General features: G+C 40.8%; 1 protein-coding gene across 5 annotated transcripts in view; it reads right to left on the bottom strand.

Moving 5' to 3' along the window:
* USP15 (ubiquitin specific peptidase 15) overlaps positions 1-20,705 on the bottom strand; it is a 144,513-nt gene that overhangs the window by 106,543 nt on the left and 17,265 nt on the right. For all 5 annotated transcript variants that reach the window (XM_024205082.3, XM_024205083.3, XM_024205086.2 and 2 more), the window contains exon 2: positions 8,610-8,737. In XM_024205082.3, the coding sequence (XP_024060850.1) occupies positions 8,610-8,737 (128 nt within the window). The remainder of the gene's footprint in view (positions 1-8,609; positions 8,738-20,705) is intronic.

Here is a 20,705-nt window from a genome sequence, read left to right as displayed (position 1 = left end):
CATAAAACCTCCTTCTACAGACTTTTCCTCATTCTAAAAGCAGCAATCCTCCCTATCCCTGCTAGTAGTTCTGCAGCATGTGCACATACAGGTGACAGAATGTGAGAGAGGTGTGTTGCATTTGGTGCACAGACAGGGGGAGAGTGCTCCTTGCTATCATCATTGGCAGCTCTGAGAAGGTCAAAGGTACTAATAAAGTAGCATGCAACCTTTGCAGCACCACTGACTACATGGCTATTTGTCAGGAGCCAGAGGACAGGACTTAATTTGCATATACGTTTTCATAGGATTTTAGGCAGCAAAACTCTCAAAAATTAACTGGTAAGAAAAATTTAATGGAAAAAGAATACCAGAGTAGGGTTTAGTAGGCATTAGAGTTATGAAGAACTGCTTTTGAGAAATCATAGAAATGTAGGGCTGGAAGGGACCCTGAGAAGTCATCGAGTCCTGCCCCTTGTGCTGTGGCAGGACCACATAAACCTAGACCAGGGGTCGGCAACCTTTCAAAGAAGAAGAGCCATGTTTTTGTTTTTAACCAAAATATTTTGAGAGCCGCATCACATGCAAAGCTACTTCTAGAGTTAGAATTTATCAACTAATAATTGAACATATTAAAGTTATTACTACTCACCAATAATTTTAATGTGACTTCTGCCGTTTGAATTTGAATATAAACAGGAGGGGGATCCGGGCTGGGACGGGATTGGGGGGCAGGAGGGGGTGCAAGGTGCAGGCTCTAGCCGGGAAGCGCTTACCACAGGCGGCTCCTGGCCAGCGGTGCAGCAGCGCTCAAGCAGGCTGCCTGCCTGCACTGGCCCCACGCTGCTCCCAGAAGCGGCTGGCTGCTGGCATGTCTCTGCATGCCTCTGGCGGGGGTGGGAGGCTGCTCCGCGCGCTGCCCCTGCTCCCATACTCACAGCTCCCATTGGTCGGGAACCAGCTAATTGGAGCTGCGGGGGCATCGCTTGCGGGCGCAAGGAGATCCGCTGCCCCCCGCTCCCTAAAGGGCGCGCAGAGACGTGCCAGCAGCCAGCCGCTTTGGGGAGTGGTGTGGGGCCAGAGCCCTGCTACTCCACCGGCCGGGAGCTGCCTGTGGTAAGAGCCTCCCGGCCAGGGCCTGCACCTCGCACCCCCTCAAAAAAAACGGCTGCCCGCAATGGGGGCAGCCAAAGAACCGCATGTGGCTCTGGAGCCGCAGGTTGCCGACCCCTGACCTAGACCATTCCAAACAGATGTTTGTCTAACAAACCTGGTCTGAAAAAACCTCCAGTGACAGGGACTCCACAACGTTCCTTAGAAGCCTATTCCAGAGCTTTACTACCCTTATAGCTAGAAAGCATTTCCTAATATCTAACTGAAATCTCCCTCGCTGCAGATTAATCCCATTACTTCTTGACCTTCAGTGGACAAGGAGAACAATTGATCACCATCCTCTTTAGAACAGCCCTTAACATATTTGAAGACTTCCCAGAGCCCCCTCAGTCTCTTCTTCTCAAGACTAAAGAAGCCCAGTTTTTTTTAACCTTTCCTCATAGGTCAGGATTTCTAAACCTTTTATCATTTTTGTTTCTCTCCTCTGACCTTTCTCTAATTTATTCACATCTTTCCTAAAATGTGGCACCCAGAACTGAACACACTACTCCAAGAGAAGCCTCATGACTGTAGAGCAGACCAGACTATTACCTTCTGGGTCTTAGATATAACACTCCTGTTAATACACTCAAGAATAATATTAGCCTTTTTTGCAGGTACATCATATTGCTGACTCATTCAATTTGTGATCAACTGTACTTTTCAGCAGCACTACCACCTAGCCATGTAGTAGTTGTGCATTTGATTTTTCCTTCCTAAATAATGTACTTTGCACTTGTCTTAATTGAATTTTATCTTGTTGAAACCAAGTCTCCAATCTGTCAAGGTTGTTTTGAATTCTAATCCTGTCCTCCGAAGTGCTTGCAACCTCTTCTAGCTTCACTCATGTGCTAACTTTATACGCATACTCTCCACTCCACCATCCAAGCCATTAATAAAAATACTGATTAGTACCGGACCTCAAACTGATCCCTCACTAGGAACATCCCCCCCAGACAGTGAACCTTTGCATACAATCTTTCAACCCATTATGTACCTACCTTATAATAATTTAATCTAGACCATATTTCCCCAATTTGCTTATGAGAATGTCATGTAGGACTGTGGCAAAAGCTTTACTATAATCAAGATATATCACTTCTACTGCTTTCCCTATACAACAGGCCAGTAATGCTGTGAAAGAAAGAAATCAGGCTTGTCATGATTTATTTTTGACAAATCCATGTTGGCTAGGTAATGGTAACTAAGGATACCATTTTGTCACGGAGGTCATAGATTCTGAGACTTTAACAGACCTCTGTGACTTCTAGCTCTGGCAGTTGTGCTCCCTCACCCCTGTGCAGCGGCTGAGCTTGGACAGTCAGTCGCCTCTTGACCCTGCAGCAGCAAAGCAACAGCTGTCAGCCTTGGGTGGCAGAGCTCGGGCAGTCAGCCCTGTGCTGTGGGGCTGTGGCTTCCATGATTTATTGTTTATTGCCTGCGTCCTGCCCGTAAATTTTAATAAAAATCCCCGTGCCAAAATTTTAGCCTTACTTATAAACGCTAGGTTTATAAACGACTAGGTGCTTACTGTGACAATCAGAGTCGAGAGACTCTCCCCAATGAGAGAACAGGGCATTGAACCTCAAATGATCAACAATTAGATGAACTGATTGTATACAATATTACTGTTATAAAAGTGTATCAATGATGACACACTAGTGATTAATATGCATTGTGAAATGTATGTATTAACTCCATTTACAGAACTATGGATACCCACTGATATTCTGCTTTGAAGTCTGTGATCAAACACAGATTTTCTCCTAGCCATCTTCCTGTCTACAATGTAAATTAAGCATTATGGAATCAAAACAACATAAGACCCATTTTCGTATCAAACAGCAGTGGGTGGGAAGTCAACAGGAATGGAAGAATAGAAGGAAGCCTTCCTGCCTCTGGTAACAGGGTAAATGAACTTTGTGAGATTATAAGCAGAAACAGAAAGCGACTTTGGTATCCATCAGTTGAGGAATTGAAGGAGCCAGAGCTCTTGAAATCACAGAATGTTGGATCCTTCAGCTAAGAAGGCTGAAGTCTCTGGGAATAAAATATAGGTGAGAAACCTGCTTAGGCAAAGATTGTAACTGCTGAAATTAAGTTTTACTCTTAGAAGCATATTTCTACTTTTGTTGGTTTGTAACCACGTCTATATTTATTACTTATACTTGGTATCACTTAAATCTATGACTTTTGTTTAATAAACTTGTTTTACTTTTAATATAAAACCAATTCAGTGTTGAGATTGAAATAAAAGTGTTTGTCAACCCCAGTTAAATTAATGAGCTGCTCTTTACCAACTCTTTCAAGGAGCAACAAACTTTACTTCTGTGAGTGTTCCAGAAAAGGGCTGGATACAACAGGGCAGACATTTTTGGAGAAATTAGTTACTGGGCAGGTTTTGGGATCACCATGCAAAAAGTAACTGGGTGATGGAAGCCAGGGTGTAACCTGCATGCTTGTAAGCTGACTGTCAGTGTCAGGGCCACCTGTGTCTTCAGCATAGCTCTGAAGGCACCCAGAGTTGCAGGGCATGGAGTGACAAGCCCTTAGTGATCTGGGTTGAACCCCAAAGCATCACATTTACAAATTGTATAATAAGTTATTCCAGTATCTTTCCATGTATTGAAGTTAGGCTAACCAGACTATATATAGCTCCCTGGGTCCTCATTGTTCCCCTTTTTAAAGACATATACTATGTTTGCCCTTGTTCAGTCTCTGGGACTTTGCCCATCCTTCATGAGTTCTTGAAGGTAATTGCTAATGGTTCCAAGATTGCTTCAGCTAGTTCCTTAGATTCACTAAGACGAATTTCATCAGATCCTGATGATTTGAATACATCTAACTTACCTAAATATTTTTTAACCTGTTCTTTCCCTATTTTGGCGTGCATTCCGTCATTCATAAGCTTATTGTGAAATGCCCAGGGAGATTAGAGAGGCTGCAAATGCAGAAAACAATAATAGCTGAGGATTTCAGCTGTCCTTGTATTGATTGGATATATACGTCACTTCACGAAGTGATGAGAGAGAACTTCTAGATACCACAAATGACTGCTGCTTGGAGCAGCTTGTCCTGGAACCGAGAAGGGGAGAGGCAATTCTTGATTCAGTCCTAAGTGGCGCACAGGATCTGGTCCAGAAGGCAAATATAGCTGAACAGCCAAGCAGTAAGAGGAACAAAAAATGCCACCATGGCTAAACAGTGGAGTAAAAGAGGTAGTTTGATGCAAAAAGGAATCCTTTAAAAATTGGAAGTCAAATCCTAGTAAGGAAAATAAAAAGGAGCAAAACTCTGGAAAGCCAAGCATAAAAGGCAGGCCAAGAAAGAATTTGAAGACCAACCAACAAAAGACACAAAAGCTAACAGCAATAATTCTTTTAACTACATCAGAAGCAGGAAGCCTGCCAAACAATCAGTGGTGCCACTGGAAGATCGATGAGCTAAAGGAGCACTGCAGGAAAACAAGGCTGTTGCAGAGAAGCTAAATGAATTCTTCGCATTGGTGTATACAGCAGAGAAATACGGGTGAGATTCCCCCACTCGAGCAATTCTTTTTAGGTGACAAACCTGAGGAACTGTCCCAGATTGAGGTGACAATAGAGGACATTTTGGAACAGGTTGATAAATTAAACAGTAATAAATCACCAGGAGTAGATGGCATTCACCATATAGGAAACTGCAGAACTAGCTGTGGTATGTAATCTGTTGGTTAAATCAGCCTCTGTACCTGATGACTGGGGAATAGCTAATGCAATGCCAATTATTTAAAAAAGCTCAAGAAGCAATTCTGACAATTACACATCAGTACGCCTATCTTCAGTACCAGGTAAATTGGTTTAAACTATAGTAAAAACAAAAACAAAAAAACCCCACCAGAATTATCAGACACATAGAAAAACATAATATGTTGGGGAAGAGTCAACATGGCTTTTGAAAGGGAATTCATGCCTCACCAATCTATTCAAATTCTTTGAGGGAGTCAACAAGCACGTGGACAAGGGTGATCTAGTCAATAAATTTATGTGGACTTTCATAAAGCCTTTCATAAGGTCCTGCACCAAAGGCTCTAAAGCAAACTAAGCAGTCATGGGATAAGAAAGAAGGTCCGCTCAGGGACCAGTAGCTGGCTAAGAGATAGGAAACAAAGGATAGTAATAAATGGTCAGTTTAATGGAGAAAGGTAAATAGCTGCATCTCCCAAAGGATCTATACATACAAAATGACAGGGTCTAAATTAGCTGTTACCATTCAAGAAAGAGGTCTTGGAGTTATTTTCAGAGAACTATCCATATCAGTTCAGTGTGCAGTGGCAATCAAAAAAGCGAAGAGAATGTAAGGAACCATTAGGAAAGGGATAGATAATAAGACAGAAAATATCGTAATGCCACTATACAGCTACACGGTATGCCCACACCTTGAATACTGTGTGCAATTCTGGTTGTCCCATATCAAAAAAAGATATATTAGAAATGGAAAAGGTGCAGAGAAAGGCAACAAAAATGATTAGGGGTATGGAACAGCTTCCATATGAGGAGAGAGAAAAAAGATTGCAACTGTTCAGCTTGGAAAAGAGATGACTAAGGGGGCATAGCATAGAGGGCTATAAAATCATGAATGATATGGAGAAAGCGAATAGGGCAGTGTTATTTATCCCTTCACATAACACAAGACTTAAGGATCACCCAATGAAATTAACAGGCAGCAGGTTTAAAACAAACAAAAGATGTACTTCTTCACACAATGCATAGTCAACTTGTGGAATTCATTGTTATGGGATGTTGTGAAGGCCAAAAGGTATAAACCAGTTCAAAAATGAATTAGATAAGTTCATGGAGAATAGTTCCATCAATGGCAATTACCCAAGATAGTCAGGGATGCAACCCCATGCTCCGGGTATACCTATAACTCCAACTGCCAGAAGCATCTGCCATTGTCAGAGACAGAATACTGGGCTAGATGGAGCATTGTTCTGACCCAGTATGGCTGTTCCTTTGTTCTTAACTACAGTGATGCTACTGCCCCAGTTACAAATCATCTTCCTTCCTCCTTCTGAGTGAGCAAAGACAGACAATGTGGAAAGAACGAAGTAGCGGCAACTTATCGAGGGGGAAGGAGGAAAGTGTGGCTCTTAATCTTGCAACAGCTGCTCCCCACTGAGCGAAAAAAATATAACCTACCAGAGGCACTACTCAAAACCACAAGTTTAAAATAAAACTGCATAAGGGATATAAATCCTCATGCTTCAGAGCATAAGCCAAATCACCACCTGCCTGGGATTAGGCAGAACTGTTTACTTTTTGTATTGCAGGGGACCATGGATGCATGGGGCAGTGTTGCATCTTTTTCTGAAACATCTGATAATGGCCACTGTCAGACACAGAATACTGGTCTAGACCAGGGGTTCTCAGCCTTTTTCTTTAGAGACCCCCCTCCATCCCCCAAACATGCTATAAAAACTCCATGGCCTAGCTGTGCCACAACAACTGTTTTTCTACATATAAAAGCCTGGGTTGCATTAAGGGGTAGCAAGTAAGGCAACTGCCCAGGGCCCCATGCCACAGGGGGCATCGCAAAGCTAAGCTGCTCACGGTTCGGCTTCAGCCCCACGTGGTGGGGCTCAGAGCCCCAAGCTGTAGTCCTGCATGGCGGGGCTTTGGCTTTCTGCCCTGGGCCTTAGCGAGTCTAACACCAGCTATGCTTGGCGGACCCCACGAAACCTGCTCACGGGCCCCCAGGGGAAGGGCCTGGACCCCTGGCTGAGAACCACCTGATCTAGACCTACCATTGCTCTGATCTATTATGGTATTTTTTATGAAGAAGGTTTGGGGGGGAGAGGAGAGAAATCACAGTTCACTATAAGGTTACACTATACTTTTCTGCAGCCACTGAAAGTGACAATAAATTTACACTACCATAAATTACTACTATCAGTAATAATTGTAGTACTATCAGTTTTTATAAACTATTTTTTTTAATTGATCCTAATTTAGGCAGTGATAAAGGAATGTTAAATTATCCCATTTTCATTTTGGAAACTTCTTTAGACAGTCATAGAACCGTACGATGCATCTTGCTCATGTGCTCAGAGGTCACTGCAATAAGGTCTTAGGGCTTGTTTACATGAGGAAGATGCACCTGTTTAACTAAGGGCACCGCTACACTGCACACTGCTTTTGGCAGCATGTAGAATAAGTACGCATGTAGACCCCCAGCACAGGTATAACTAGCAGTGAGGCATGGCTCAAGTGAGTAAAGACACACCTGAAGGGTGTGGGCATGTATGTGAGTACATACCCTACATGGCTCTCTATTCGCCCAAGCCATGCCTCCCTGTCTTTGCTGCTATTTTTAGCAGTATAGCATTCTGCTGCATCCCCACTGCTGGAGCCTTTCCCCTGTGCAGGAAAAGACTGTCAATAGGGAAAGATTCTGGCAAGGGGAGGCAATGGGGAAAAGCCTGGGCAGTTCTCCATTGCAGAGCCTTTCCCCACTGCATGGAAAGACTCTAGCAGGGATGAAAGGCTCTGCCAGCTCCCTGCCGTTGGAGCCTGTCCCCACCACAGGAGCAGTGGGAAAAGGGTCCGTCAGCTCCCCACTGCTGGAGCCTTTACCCACCGAGGGGAAAGGCTCTGGATGGGGAGGGGGAGTGGGGGCACTTGGGAAGGCTCAATCGTTCCTTGCCAGGGTGAAAGGCTCTGGCACCAGAGAGCTGCTAAAGCTTTTCCCCCAATGTCTCCTCCACGCCAGAGACTTTCACTGACGTGTAGCTACACCCTGCAGTGTGGTCACAGCAGTCTTGTAGCTACATGTACCCTAAACACTGCTTCCAGTGATGTGTAGTGCAGACATAGCCTCAAGGTGTAATTTTAACACAATTTAGTTTATGTCAGTGCAAAAGGCTGTGTGAACACTTCAGTTTTGCTTAAGTCAATTAGGAATCAACTTAAGCAAAATGAAATAAGCCTGTTTTAAATTAAATTACAGTGTACACACAGCATTTTGCACTTGTTTAAAAATGTTTTACGTAGAAGCAGTACAACTTCTGCATGCATACAAGGGCTTATATTAGTGAACTTGCACTGAGTTCATCAACCTCTGTGGCTGACTCAAAGCTATCCTTAAGCTAATCAGACAGAAAATCAAAAGAACCTCACATGTTATCAAATACTGATATTACTATAACAGAGGCCACAGCTAGTATTATAACAATCCAATTTATGAACTGTAATAAATCATTAAGAATATTGGCACCCTATCACTGTCTGAACAAAATAGGTTTACATTAACTAAATGTTAATAAAGATAAATTGTTTTTGTAATTGAAAATTACCAAAGATACATATATAAAACTGATTAAGGAATTCAAAGTGGGATTTATTACTGCAACAGATTAAAACTATATCAATGAAAACAATGATTATTGAACTATAAGTTTAAGTTTACATCTTTGTTCCATGTAAATATCAATAAATTACCTTTGAGAAGTCCAGAATTATCAATGGGACCAGGGTACACATTCTGATCTCCCATCTGGTATTTGTCCCAGCTGTCAAACCCAACATATTTTTTCCACTGTTTGAACCAGCGACTATCCACTAAATACCTTGAAAAGGGAAAACAGAATTATTGGAAAAATCTGAAGCATGGTTTTAGTACTTTAATATAATTGACATAAAATAAGGTAGGATAGTTGCATGTGAATTACTCTGACTTACGGGGCACCATCAATCGGAAATCTTAAAAATGTGTGCATGTGTGTATGCACGAGTTCGTCTCTCTCTCTATATATAAATGCACTGGCAGATAGCTAAAGTCATCCTGCCAATCACTCCTCAGGCCCCCAATCTCTTTTAATTTTAGTAATATTAAGCATTACAACAGCATGTTCAAATTTTCAGACACAGGTATTATTTATAACATCCAATCTGTATTGTACTTCACACAGAACTCAATTTTTCGCCTAATGAAGTAAAGGCAAAATTCCCACTGACCCATAGTGCAGTCAGTTGAAAAATGTGGCAGTTCTGCAGAGATCGGAAGTGTCAAGTATTACTACACACACACGCAAAGCATTACAACTGTCAGCTTGGATTTTTCCTGCTTCATAAAATTCCCAAAGCTGATTTAGTAACTTTTAAAACTATAATATGATGCTTTTAAAGGCCCATGAAAATTATTTTTTCCTCCAAGGAGGAATCCATGCAACTGGCCAAAGAGAAAACACAAGATGAAAAATATTAATCTCTCCATAACTGATTTCTTCCACAGTGCAGTCTGCTTGATTCCTCCCATCTTTTTTAAAATTAGCAAAATTTATAATACAAGACAAAAAATCTATATAAATCAGTACAAGTGATAAATAAAACAATGTAAAACTTTAGAGCCTACAAGTCCACTCAGTCCTACTTCTTGTTCAGCCAATTGCTCAGACGAACAAGTTTGTTTACATTTGCAGGAGATAATGCTGCCCGCTTCTTGTTCACAATGTCACCTGAAAGTGAGAACAGGTGTTCTCATGGCACTGTTGTAGCCAGCATCGCAAGATATTTACATGCCAGATGCACTAAAGATTCATATGTCCCTTCATGCTTCAACCACTATTCCAGAGGACATGCGTCCATGCTGATGATGGGTTTTGCTCAATAACAATCCAAAGCAGTGTGGACCAACGCATGTTCATTTTCATCATCTGAGTCAGATGCCACCAGCAACAGATTTTCTGTTTTGATGGTTCAGGTTCTGTATCCGTATCAGAGTGTTGCTCTTTTAAGATATTTGAAAGGATTCTCCACACCTGATCCCTCTCAGATTTTGAAAGGCAGTTCAGATTCTTAAACCTTGGGTCGAGTGCTGTAGCTATCCTCAGAAATCTCACATTGGTACCTTCTTTGTGTTTTCTCAAATCTGCAACGAAAGTGTTCTTAAAATGAACATGTGCTGAGTCATCATCCGAGTCTACTATAACATGAAATATATGGCAGAATGTGGGTAAAACAGAGCCGGAGACATACATTTGTGACTGAACTCCTTGGGGGAGAATTGTAATTAACGCTTTTTTTTTTTTTTTTTTTTTTTAATTTATGAACATCATCAGCATGGAAGCACGTCCTCTGGAATGGTGGCCGAAGCATGAAGGGGCATACGAATGTTAAGCACAGGGGTTCTCAAACGGGGGGTCAGGACCCCTCAGGGGGTCGCAAGGTTATTACATGAGGTGGGGGGGGGTCACAAGCTGTCAGCCTCCACCCCAAACCCCGCTTCACATCCAGCATTTAGAATGATGTTAAATATATAAAAAAGTGTTTTTAATTTATAAGGGGGGGTTGCACTTAGAGGCTTGATATGTGAAAGGGGTCACCAGTACAAAAGTTTGGCACTTAAATACATCTTGCATTGCTAGCTACAAAAGTCCCATGTGAATGCCTGTTCTCAATTTCTGGTGACATTGTAAATAAGAAGTGGGCAACATTATCTCCTGTAAATGTAAACAAACTTGTTTTTCTTAGCGATTGGCAGAACGAGAAGTAGGACTGAGTGGACTTGTAGGCTCTAAAGTTTGACACTGTTTTGTTTTTAAGTGCAGTTATGTAACAACAAAAATCTACATTTGTAAGTTGCACTTTCACGAAAAGAGATGCACTACAGTACTTGTATGAGGTGAACTGAAAAATACTATTTCTTTTATCATTTTTAAAGTGTGAATATATGTAATGAAAAATAATAATATAAAGTGACCAGTGTACACTTTGTATTCTGTTTTGTAACTGAAATAACTATATTTGGAAATGTAGAAAAACATCCAAAATATTTAATAAATTTCAATTGTTAAATAATAGAATACCAATGTGATTAAAACTGTGATCAATCAACAGCCCTACTTTGGAGAAATCCAACAACACTGTTCACTGACCAACATTTAGTAATGTGTCTACCATAATGAACAACTGGAGCAAGTGAAGTTGAAATAACAGTTCTGTGTCCATAACAGACTGGATAAAACATGCACTGGTTATGCATTAAAGCACTCAATTTTTTCACTACTAGTAGCTTTCAGCTACATCTTTACTACAATTACAATTGTAAAAGTTAACGTAACAGTACAACTACACAATTAAAATAGTGATGAAATACAAAATGTAAGGCTGATTAATTATGAAAGCTTAAATTTAAATTAAAGAACTCATCTCCTGTCTTGATTAATATAACCTCTACATTAGCCCCCCCCCCCCCCATTTCTTTTTTCTTCAGGAGATGCAAAAAGCTGTCCTAATGCCATCATTTTGACTACATCATGCTGTTTCTACTTGTATTCAGAGCCCAATAGCTCCCATTTTGCCATCACATTAAATTTAAGGTTTTTGTGAACCCCTTAAAATATTTCCACACTGTAATTAAAAACACGCAACTGGGCCATGACGACTGACTCAGGCTAAGGGGCTGTTTAATTGTAGTGTAGACATTCTGGCTCAGGCTGGAGCCTGAGCTCTGGGACATCCCCAGCCCCCAGCACGGGGTCCCAGAGCTTGGGCTTGGCAGCTACACTACAATTAAACAGCCCCTTAGCCCACGCCAGCTGGCACGGGCCAGCCATAGGTGTCTAAACGCAGTGCCAACATACCCTTAAAGGCCCATCATAACTCCACCTGACTTTTCTACCCTTGTCTTTGGGAACTTCGATAATTCTGGAACTGCTCCAGCAGTTCTGTCAGCCTTGAGAACCCTTTTGTCAACTTAATCAAATCTCTCCCCCGCACTTTGTTCCCCACATTGCCTATAAACAGAACATTATCCTGAGCTGGCACGCAAACCCAATGCCCTTTCCTCATTCACTTAAAACTTCCTAAAGAGCTACTTCTTCCATAATGTTTACAAGAAACTAGCTAACTAAGCCATCTACTTATCTGTTATCATATAAATGAACCAGGTGTGTTGTGATTCTCCAACCTTGAAGCAAACATTTTTTTCTGGAAAAAGGCCAAGGAAGGAGGCGGGTGAGGGAGACAAGCTAGGAAACTTTAATGAAATGGAAAGCATGACACATATTATACAATACATGCTGAATGCCTATTTACTCCTCAAACATAAAACCATTGTCAAAAATGAAAAGCATGTAAGTAAAACACATGCAATAAATGAGTCCCCAGTCTACTGACTACTTTCAAACTTTCCTTTCTTTTGCATCTGTTAGATATCAGTACACTCTGAGCAAATCATTGATGCTGAACTGGCCAAAAAGGAATTCAGATCTTTTAAAAATTGACAAAATTCTGAATTCAGCAGTCCTGTTGGTGAGATAAGAGGGGTCTGTATGCACAGGGGTTGGGTGGATGGGGGAGCAGCTCCCTGCACAGGGATCCCTCTCCCTGCAGCTGAGGAACGATTGGTGCAGGAAGTGAGTGGCGCAGGAGGGTGGGGGGAGTTTTCAGAGCTTCCTGCAGCTGGGGGAGAAATCTGGGGGTGGAGTCTGACCCAGTGATGGATGCCATGCCATGCAGGGGAAGAGGAAGTCCCGTCCTCCCTAGCAGAGCCGGGACTAGCAGCTGACCTGGTCAGGATAGGAGCCACCAGCCAAGTCTTCCCCAGGCCCACCCTCTACCCCACAGTGATTTACCTCTCTGCTGGCTGGCCTGGGTACCTGAAAAATACTGATGTGGAGGGTCGCATGACTGCTCTTGTGGCTTCCCTTTTCTCCCCCCATCAGAAAGTCATTTTTCTGCAGGGAAGCAAAGGAATCTGTGGGGGACATAAATTCTGTGCATGTGCAGTGGCACAGAATTCCCCCAGGAGTAAACTTCCTGTGGTCCTCATTTTAGATGTAGAATGCATCTGTAGGAATGCATTCTTCCACTGTACGTTACCAGGTCACTTCTCCCATTCAACCAGCCATCTTGCATTAAAAACCAAAACGGTTTTTAATTCTCCCTTAAATTTTCCACATTATTTCTACATCTGTAGTATTTGGTAATGGAACTGAAAGTTGAATTTGTCTTGTTGTATACCTGAAGTGCAGTACTTAAAATGGTTTGGTTAAATTACTCATTTTGTGCTAGCATAGCTCTCAACCTTCAAATCTGCCAGTGTGTGACACTAGCAATCAAAATGTGCGATAAATGACCCAAGTGTGGAATACCTGTATTTTACTGTGTTTAATACCACAGTTTACAGATTATAGGCATTTTAAACTATAAAATCTGTTTTAATTGTACAAAATAAATAGTAAAAAAAAAAAATCAGGAAAACAAATTCTATCAGATGAAACTATTAGGTCCCCCACACAGGTCATTAGAATTTGAATCCTGTACCTTCAGATCTCGAGCACAGACTTCTACCTTTTGAACTACACTAGTAAGTTACCTTTCCGGTAGATCAGTTCTGGAAGGGGATTTTAGCAAATAGTTTCTAACTATCAACCAGTCCTTTTAAAATTCATGGATGCAAGTTATGTGGACCTGCTGATTTAAAAACGTCTAACTTCAGTAGTTTCTGTTTATCATCCTCCAGTTATACTAGTGGAATGGAAAGAGTGTTATCAACATATGATATTGCATCATCTGTTTTTTCCCCAAATACAGAACAGAAATATATATTGAATACTTCTGCCTTTTCAGCATTATTACTGATAATTCTACTATCTCCATCTAGTAATGAATCAATACCATTGTCAGGATTATTTTTGTTCCTAATATATTTTTAAAACTTCTCCTTATCAGCCATAACTCCACAGGCCATAGATTTCTCCTCGTGTCCCCTGGCTATCCTTATCAATTTCTACAATTCTTAACTTTGGATATATATTCATTCTCACCAACTTACCCTTTCTTACATTTGTTATTTATTAATAAAAAATAATGATAGTAAATTACATCTGCTCTCATTTCTCCTCTAAACCAGGTCTTTTGTTTTTTTGTTTTTTTTTACACCAGCACAGCCTTTTTCCTCTATTGTGGCTTTTTGAGTATCTAGTAAAGTGTTCTTCTTAAACAATTCCCAATTATCAGTCACATTTTTCTGATTAAATTCTTCTTCCCGGCTGATTTGGCTCATAATTGTTTTCAGCTTTGTGAAACTGGCCCTCTTAAAGCAACAACTATATATATTACTGATCTGGACTTTGTTCTGCTTGCAATTATAAACATGATCAAGTCATAATCATTTTTTCCTAAGATAACGTTAATTTTTTAGGTCTGTGATGAGTTCCTCTTTATCTGTTAGGACACAGTTCAATATAGAATTCCCCTGTGATGGCTGTAACACTTTTTGAATTAGGAAATCGTCACCTATAATGTTTAGAAATTCCAAGAATGTTTTAGTACTGGGAGCATGAGACCTCCAGCACATGTCACTCAAATTCAAGTCCCCCATGATCACGCAGCTTTTTCCTCCTACACGTTTTAGATAGGCATGTAAGGAAGAGGCCATCCTGATTCCTAGTATGATTTAGTGGTTTGTCGCAGACACCAAGTAGTATCCCATCATGTGCTTATCTGTTAGGACATGGAGCATAAGCATTCAAGATAATTTTCTTCTGAGTTATCAGTGATTCGGGAACAGGAAATGCCATTTTGACAAAGAGTTGTTCAGGTGTGTGTCTGCACCTCTTTCAGTCTGTGGTGACCCCTTCTGACAGTTTCTCTGTCTGTTTCTAGTGACTGAGCCCTCCGACCAAGTCACAAACAGTGTATGGAACACAACTCAAACAGACCCCTTCTGGGGTATTACTCCAACAAAGTCTTTAAGTGCTCCTGACGCTGGTAGGGGGGTGTGCCCCCAGGGCTACCGCCCTGGAGACTCTTCACCCACTCTGGTCTGTTCTGGTCCCAGCTCTCCAGATGGGCCTCTTAACAGTTCAGATCCTCTTCTAGGGGTTTAATCGCTGTCCAATTGTAGGCCACTTCCCCGGTGGCTTATGGGGGGACCTGGGCCCACCCACTTCTCTGTGTCCCAGCCCAAGGACCCAAAGAATAGTAGCCACGCACCGTCATGTCCCTTTAATGAAATTGCTTTCAGTTCCCTGGCCCCAGCCTTCACCAAAGCTTCACTCTTACCTCAGGGCTCTTCCATGTTCAGACCCCGAGGCCTCCAGCAGGGTTCCTGTGGGTGTAGTCCACCCCGTCACACCACCTCCCACTCTGCCCAATTGATCCTTCCTAAATAGGTTATAACCATTGATTTTAACATTCCAATTGTGTGAATCAACACACCAAGTTTCAGTAATACGAACTAGATTGAATTTATGCTCATAAATGAGCAATTCCAATTTCTCCTGTTTGTTTCCCAGGCTTCTAGCATTGGTGTAGATGAAATTATTTTCACATCCTTTGGTTCCTTGATAATTTTGTTCTCAACATCTGAATTTTGTGCTGAATGCTCATAACTTCCCCCTTTGTACTAGTTTAACCCCCTTCTGACTACTTGTTTCTGAGGAGATTGGTCTTCCCTTCCTCTGAGGGGGAGGTCATCTCCTCCCATAGAAGGTTGACCAATCTTCCACTTACCTAGCCAGCAAGTCACTTCCATAATCTTTTGTCTTTCTTTCCTTGTGGGACAAGAAGGATCTCAGAGAAGATGACTTGGACATTCTTTTTCAACAGGCTTCCAAGTTCCTGAAGTCATCTATCTGTGAGATATCAGCACAGATGACACTGATTCATAGGATATAAACCATCACCAATGGATCCTTGCCTGTCCACTTCAGATGCCTATCCAATCTTTAGAGTGATGTTTCATGTCTTGGCTCTGGGAGGTAGCACACTGTCCTGATATCCACATGTCCCTTGCAGAATGTTCTTTTGATTCTTCTGAGCACTGAATCTCCTACAAAGACCATCTGTCTTCCTTGGATGGTTGGAGAACTCGTTGCAGGCATGCCTAATTTTCTTACCGGTTGGGCCGAGCTGTCATCCACTTGTGTCCTGTATCTCTCTCCATTCCCTTGGACCTGCTTGATCTTGAGAGGTATCTTCCATAGTCCATGCTGAGGAACTATATCGATTTGAAACTTCTAGCTGTGTGGAATTCCTCCTGCTTCTCTCTCTTCTGGTGGCCATAGGCTAACTATCCTCATCTGTCTCAACCCATACAGAATGCTGCTGGATCCTCTTGCTTCTGATGGTTATCAAGTGTAAGGCCTCCTTGCTGACATTCTCTCTCTCATTCATTTCTTTGTGGCCAGCTCCATTCTTCCTTGAACCAGGGGTACTGGTGTTTCCCGAAACTGGATGTCTAGGAACTCTTCAGCATCTCTGATTGTAAGTACCATCTCAACTTGCCCCTCCAATCTGAGAATCATTTCTTTCAGCACAGCCACCAACTTGCACTTTATGCACAGGAAATCCCTTCTGGCTTCAGGCCAGAAAGAGAACATGGCACATACACTGCAGGTCACCACCACGGTTCCACTGCTGGACATCTTGATATCACACGTATCACTGAATGTGCAAGGAAAGCCTCTCACTCTCCTGGTCCAAGCTCTTTCCAAAACTCTCCTGTTAGCTGCCTCTGTTTGGGGCTCATGAATTCGCCTAGCAAGTGACTTTTTATACCAAGTCTTCTCTGATTAGCTCAGCTTCATCAACCACCACCAGAAAGTGATTAGCCACTGAGGGCATGTCCATGCTGCAATTAGACACTTGCGGCTGGCCCATGTCAGCTGACTCTGGCTTCCGGGGATTGGGCTGTGGGGCTGTTTAATTGCAGTGTAGACTTCTGGACGCAGGCTGGAACCTGGGCTCTAGGACCCTGCGAGGTGGAAGAGTCCCAGAGCTCGGGCTGATTCAATTAAACAGCCCTGCAGCCCAAGCCCCAGAAGCCCCAGTCAGCTGGCATGGGCCAGCCGCGGGTTTTTAATTGCAGTGTAGACCTACCCTGAGAGATTTCACACAGCTGGGCTGACCAAAGCTCCAAGGGCTAGAGCCTTGTGACCTTCAGCAAGGCACTGATCAAAGCTCCGAGGGCTAGAGCCATCTCTCAATCTTACTATTTAAAAATCTCAATATTTTATTCTAGAAATATTATCTGGTTTCATTAGTTCCGTTTATTCAATCCTTTATTTCCAACCACTTCATCTTTAAGCATTTTGAGTGATGCTTACACCGGTGCTTGGTAATCACTGAACACTAATTGCCCACTTGCAGTATTCTCAGCAGCTTTCAGGTTTGCATCAGTTTGACTGAGAAAGAGTGAATTCAAAATTATAAATACTGAAAAGATTAGCTACCACTTTTATATAGAAGCATGTTATCTGATATCCTACCTTCCCAAATTTTGGGATTTCCAGTAAAGCAGAGCTTCCCAACAATTCACAAATCTACCAACTCTTTTCTTCAACATCCAATGACAGTTCATTTTACCCACTAGCCACAATTCTCTCTCGTCTCCATGCACTGCCCTTCCTGTTTGAACTTATACATTAGACGAATCTGTTCAGCCTTCCCTTGAATTTAAAACTGTAAATTATAATTTGAATACTACTAAAATGTTATTTCACGTATAAAAAAATTTGAAATGTTATATTCATATAAACACTTCAATGTGGTAAAGAAAGAAAAAATGAAAACTAAAAAGCACACAATTGAGTTTTTTCCTTGAACATATGAAATAGCTGGGTTTTTCAGAACCCAAGGTTTATACTGAAGTAAAGTTAAATGTTACGACGGTAGGGCATAAGGACACTGGAATTGAAGATGATCAGGTTGCATGGAGAAATACAAGTTTAACCTGCAAAAAATGAGATCTCTAACTAATGAAACATGTATTCTCTCTGTCCACTTTTCTTGGATGTTGTATCCCTCTGCCTGCTCTGTTAAGATTGATGCTTTCTGGTCCAGGAACTGACTAATCCTCTGTATCCCAAAGCACATTTTGAGCACAACCACAACATAAATACTACTACTACTACCACCACCACCACCATGGATAAAACTGGGTGGACTAAACCAATAAAGCACAGTGCTCTGTTCTACCATAGAAGTTAGAGAGTAGCAATTTCCTAAAAATGCTTTAAGTTTTTGGATTGTTTGCAACTCAAAGTGAATACAACAGCTCAATTATCAAATCTATGTACTGATCATTTTGGAGACTTTTTGCAGACATATAATACCTTAGTCTGATGAAATTGCATCTGAAAGTTTAAAAACAACTCAGGGATGTATTTGACCATATTAATCATTATAGATCTGGGAAACTCAGTTCAGATCAGAGAATTTCTTTGTCTCACATGCAACTGACCAAACTTGTAATACACGATTCCAACATTCAAAAATAGGGAAATATTAATCCAGAACATTTTCTAGTGTGCATAAATATTGATGATTCAGTTATTTTTTCCAGTCAGTTATATTGATTGCAATACAACAGTCTACAATCTATATTTTCTACAACACAATAAAAATTCAGTTGACAGCTACAAAACATCACTGAAATTGGTGAATGTTCTGCCAAATCTGTATCACATGCATCCTTGCAAGCCCTTTTCTGCTAAAGATTAATATGACAGGAGAATAATTCTGACAGAGCAGCACTATAAGCATCAGAAGATTTGTGTGCACTTTAGCTCTGAAGCTTAGTATTTACAAGTTAATGTCATGGTTGTAATGTGAAGCAGCACAATAATTTTCAAGTAAAGCAACCTTTGTTCAATGATTTTCCTGGTGAACAGCAAACTTAGGATCCAGATTGAGAAATTGTAATGTTGCAAATAATAAGTGTTAAATAAAAAAGGGATGTGTAATTTGAGAAAGAGGTCCGTATTCAACACTCTTTATTCACGCAAAATTTGTATCAACTTCCATGAAAAAGAAATTCTAAATAGTGGTCCTTACATATTTCAGAAAAGACATTTAATTATGCTATAGGCAGAAGTCATGGACTCCACTATTATTTTCCAAGCATGGCCTACCAAAATGAATGTTTATTCTTCTTGATTTAGCTATTGCTCTAATGAGAGATCTTATTTCCCAGACAATTACTCTTTTCACAAAAGGTATGTCTACATAGCAGAGAAAAACCCACAGCTGGCACATGCCAGCTGACACGGGTTTGCGGGGCTCAGGCTAATGGGCTGTTTCATTGCTCGCCTGGAAGTCCAGACAGTTCTTTGCTGTGTATATGTACCCAAAGAGGTAACAGGGAAGAGGAAAATTCATTAAAATTGAGATGACTGCTGTTTGACCACTACTTTGACATGCATGTGTTATTGATATCGAAACACTTTTTTTTAGTAATTTGTGTACTAAAAACAAACTATTTTGAAAATAAATTGCACATGCTTAAAAAAACCATGATCTGCACAAAACCAGTTGGGGGTATTGCATGTATAAGTTCTTAAATTAATATCATTCTCAAATGTTAATTAGAAAGTTCAATCCACACCAATTTCTTTCAGCTCCTAGAGTTCATAGTAAAACTACTCAAAACAATTTCAATAATGGTGAAAGTAGCAACTTTGAATTATTAAGCAGCATTACCATATGACAGAAGCAATTTTGTATCTCTATAAACACCTGTTCTAAAATGAGAAATGAAATACTACTTTTTTCAGTAAGGTTAAGAATATTGGAAAGAGTATAACCAAATGCCATGATTTTCCATCCCTAATCAGGAAAGATTTACTATGTTAAAGACAGAATTACATTATCTGTACTATAACCTATCCTACTCAACTATGGAATTAAGCAACAAAGGCATTTATATATATCTATTTATTTATATATATCATTTATATATATGAAACCATCTGACTTTGAGGAGTGGAGGAGAAGAGAAGGAAAATCAGAATTTTAGAAAAAAAATTGTAGACCCAATCCACAAACATACGTTTGTGAATGGTCTCATTACGTTCAGTAGGTCTGCTTGCATGCACAAATTTAAGCATGTAAGTGTTGGCAAGATTTGTAGCAAGGATGTTACATCATCCATAAGGCATAATCAAGCAATAGGACATCAAATATTACAGAGAAGTAATTAAGACTCTGGTCAATTCTACTGCTGCCATTCCAGAGGCTGGAATACAACATGGAGTCCTCAAGCATTTTCACATAAATCCCAGTAGTACCCTTTTTTCAAATACTGTCAACAAAAGCCCATGGACTTCACTGATAACACCTGCCATCCTCATCTTTCATACGTATTTCTGGCAGTAGATTTCCGGTAATCATACACATGGCTTGTAAAATATATCTTAGTAAAGACTTTTCCATGGAGTGTGTACAAATATGGTATTTTATTAAAAAGCAATCTAGGTTATGCTTCATGTCTAGCTCTCCTAATAGGAAAATCATTATACGATCTTAACATGAAAAGCCCTATACAAAAGACAAGTAATAATATCATGGAATTCTTTACAGAAAAGGAACGGGCAACAACAAACTAACAGTGAAAGGCTACAGTTTTCAACTTTCTCGTTCCTCAATCAGTATTATTTGGTATCCTGTTTCTAAAATTATTTTTATTATAGTCCACACTGTACATTGTCTTTAGCAGAAGTAGTAAATAGGTGGACCGTTGGTCAAATCCAGACCATCAGACGCTTTTGAACAGACCTCGAAATCTTTTCATTTGTTTCTCATCATTAA

Source organism: Terrapene carolina, unplaced genomic scaffold, assembly GCF_002925995.2.
Source record: "Terrapene carolina triunguis isolate 2854851 unplaced genomic scaffold, T_m_triunguis-2.0 Scaffold68, whole genome shotgun sequence".
In the NCBI taxonomy this organism is placed as follows: domain Eukaryota; kingdom Metazoa; phylum Chordata; order Testudines; family Emydidae; genus Terrapene; species Terrapene triunguis.
This window is presented reverse-complemented; position numbering and strand designations above follow the sequence as displayed.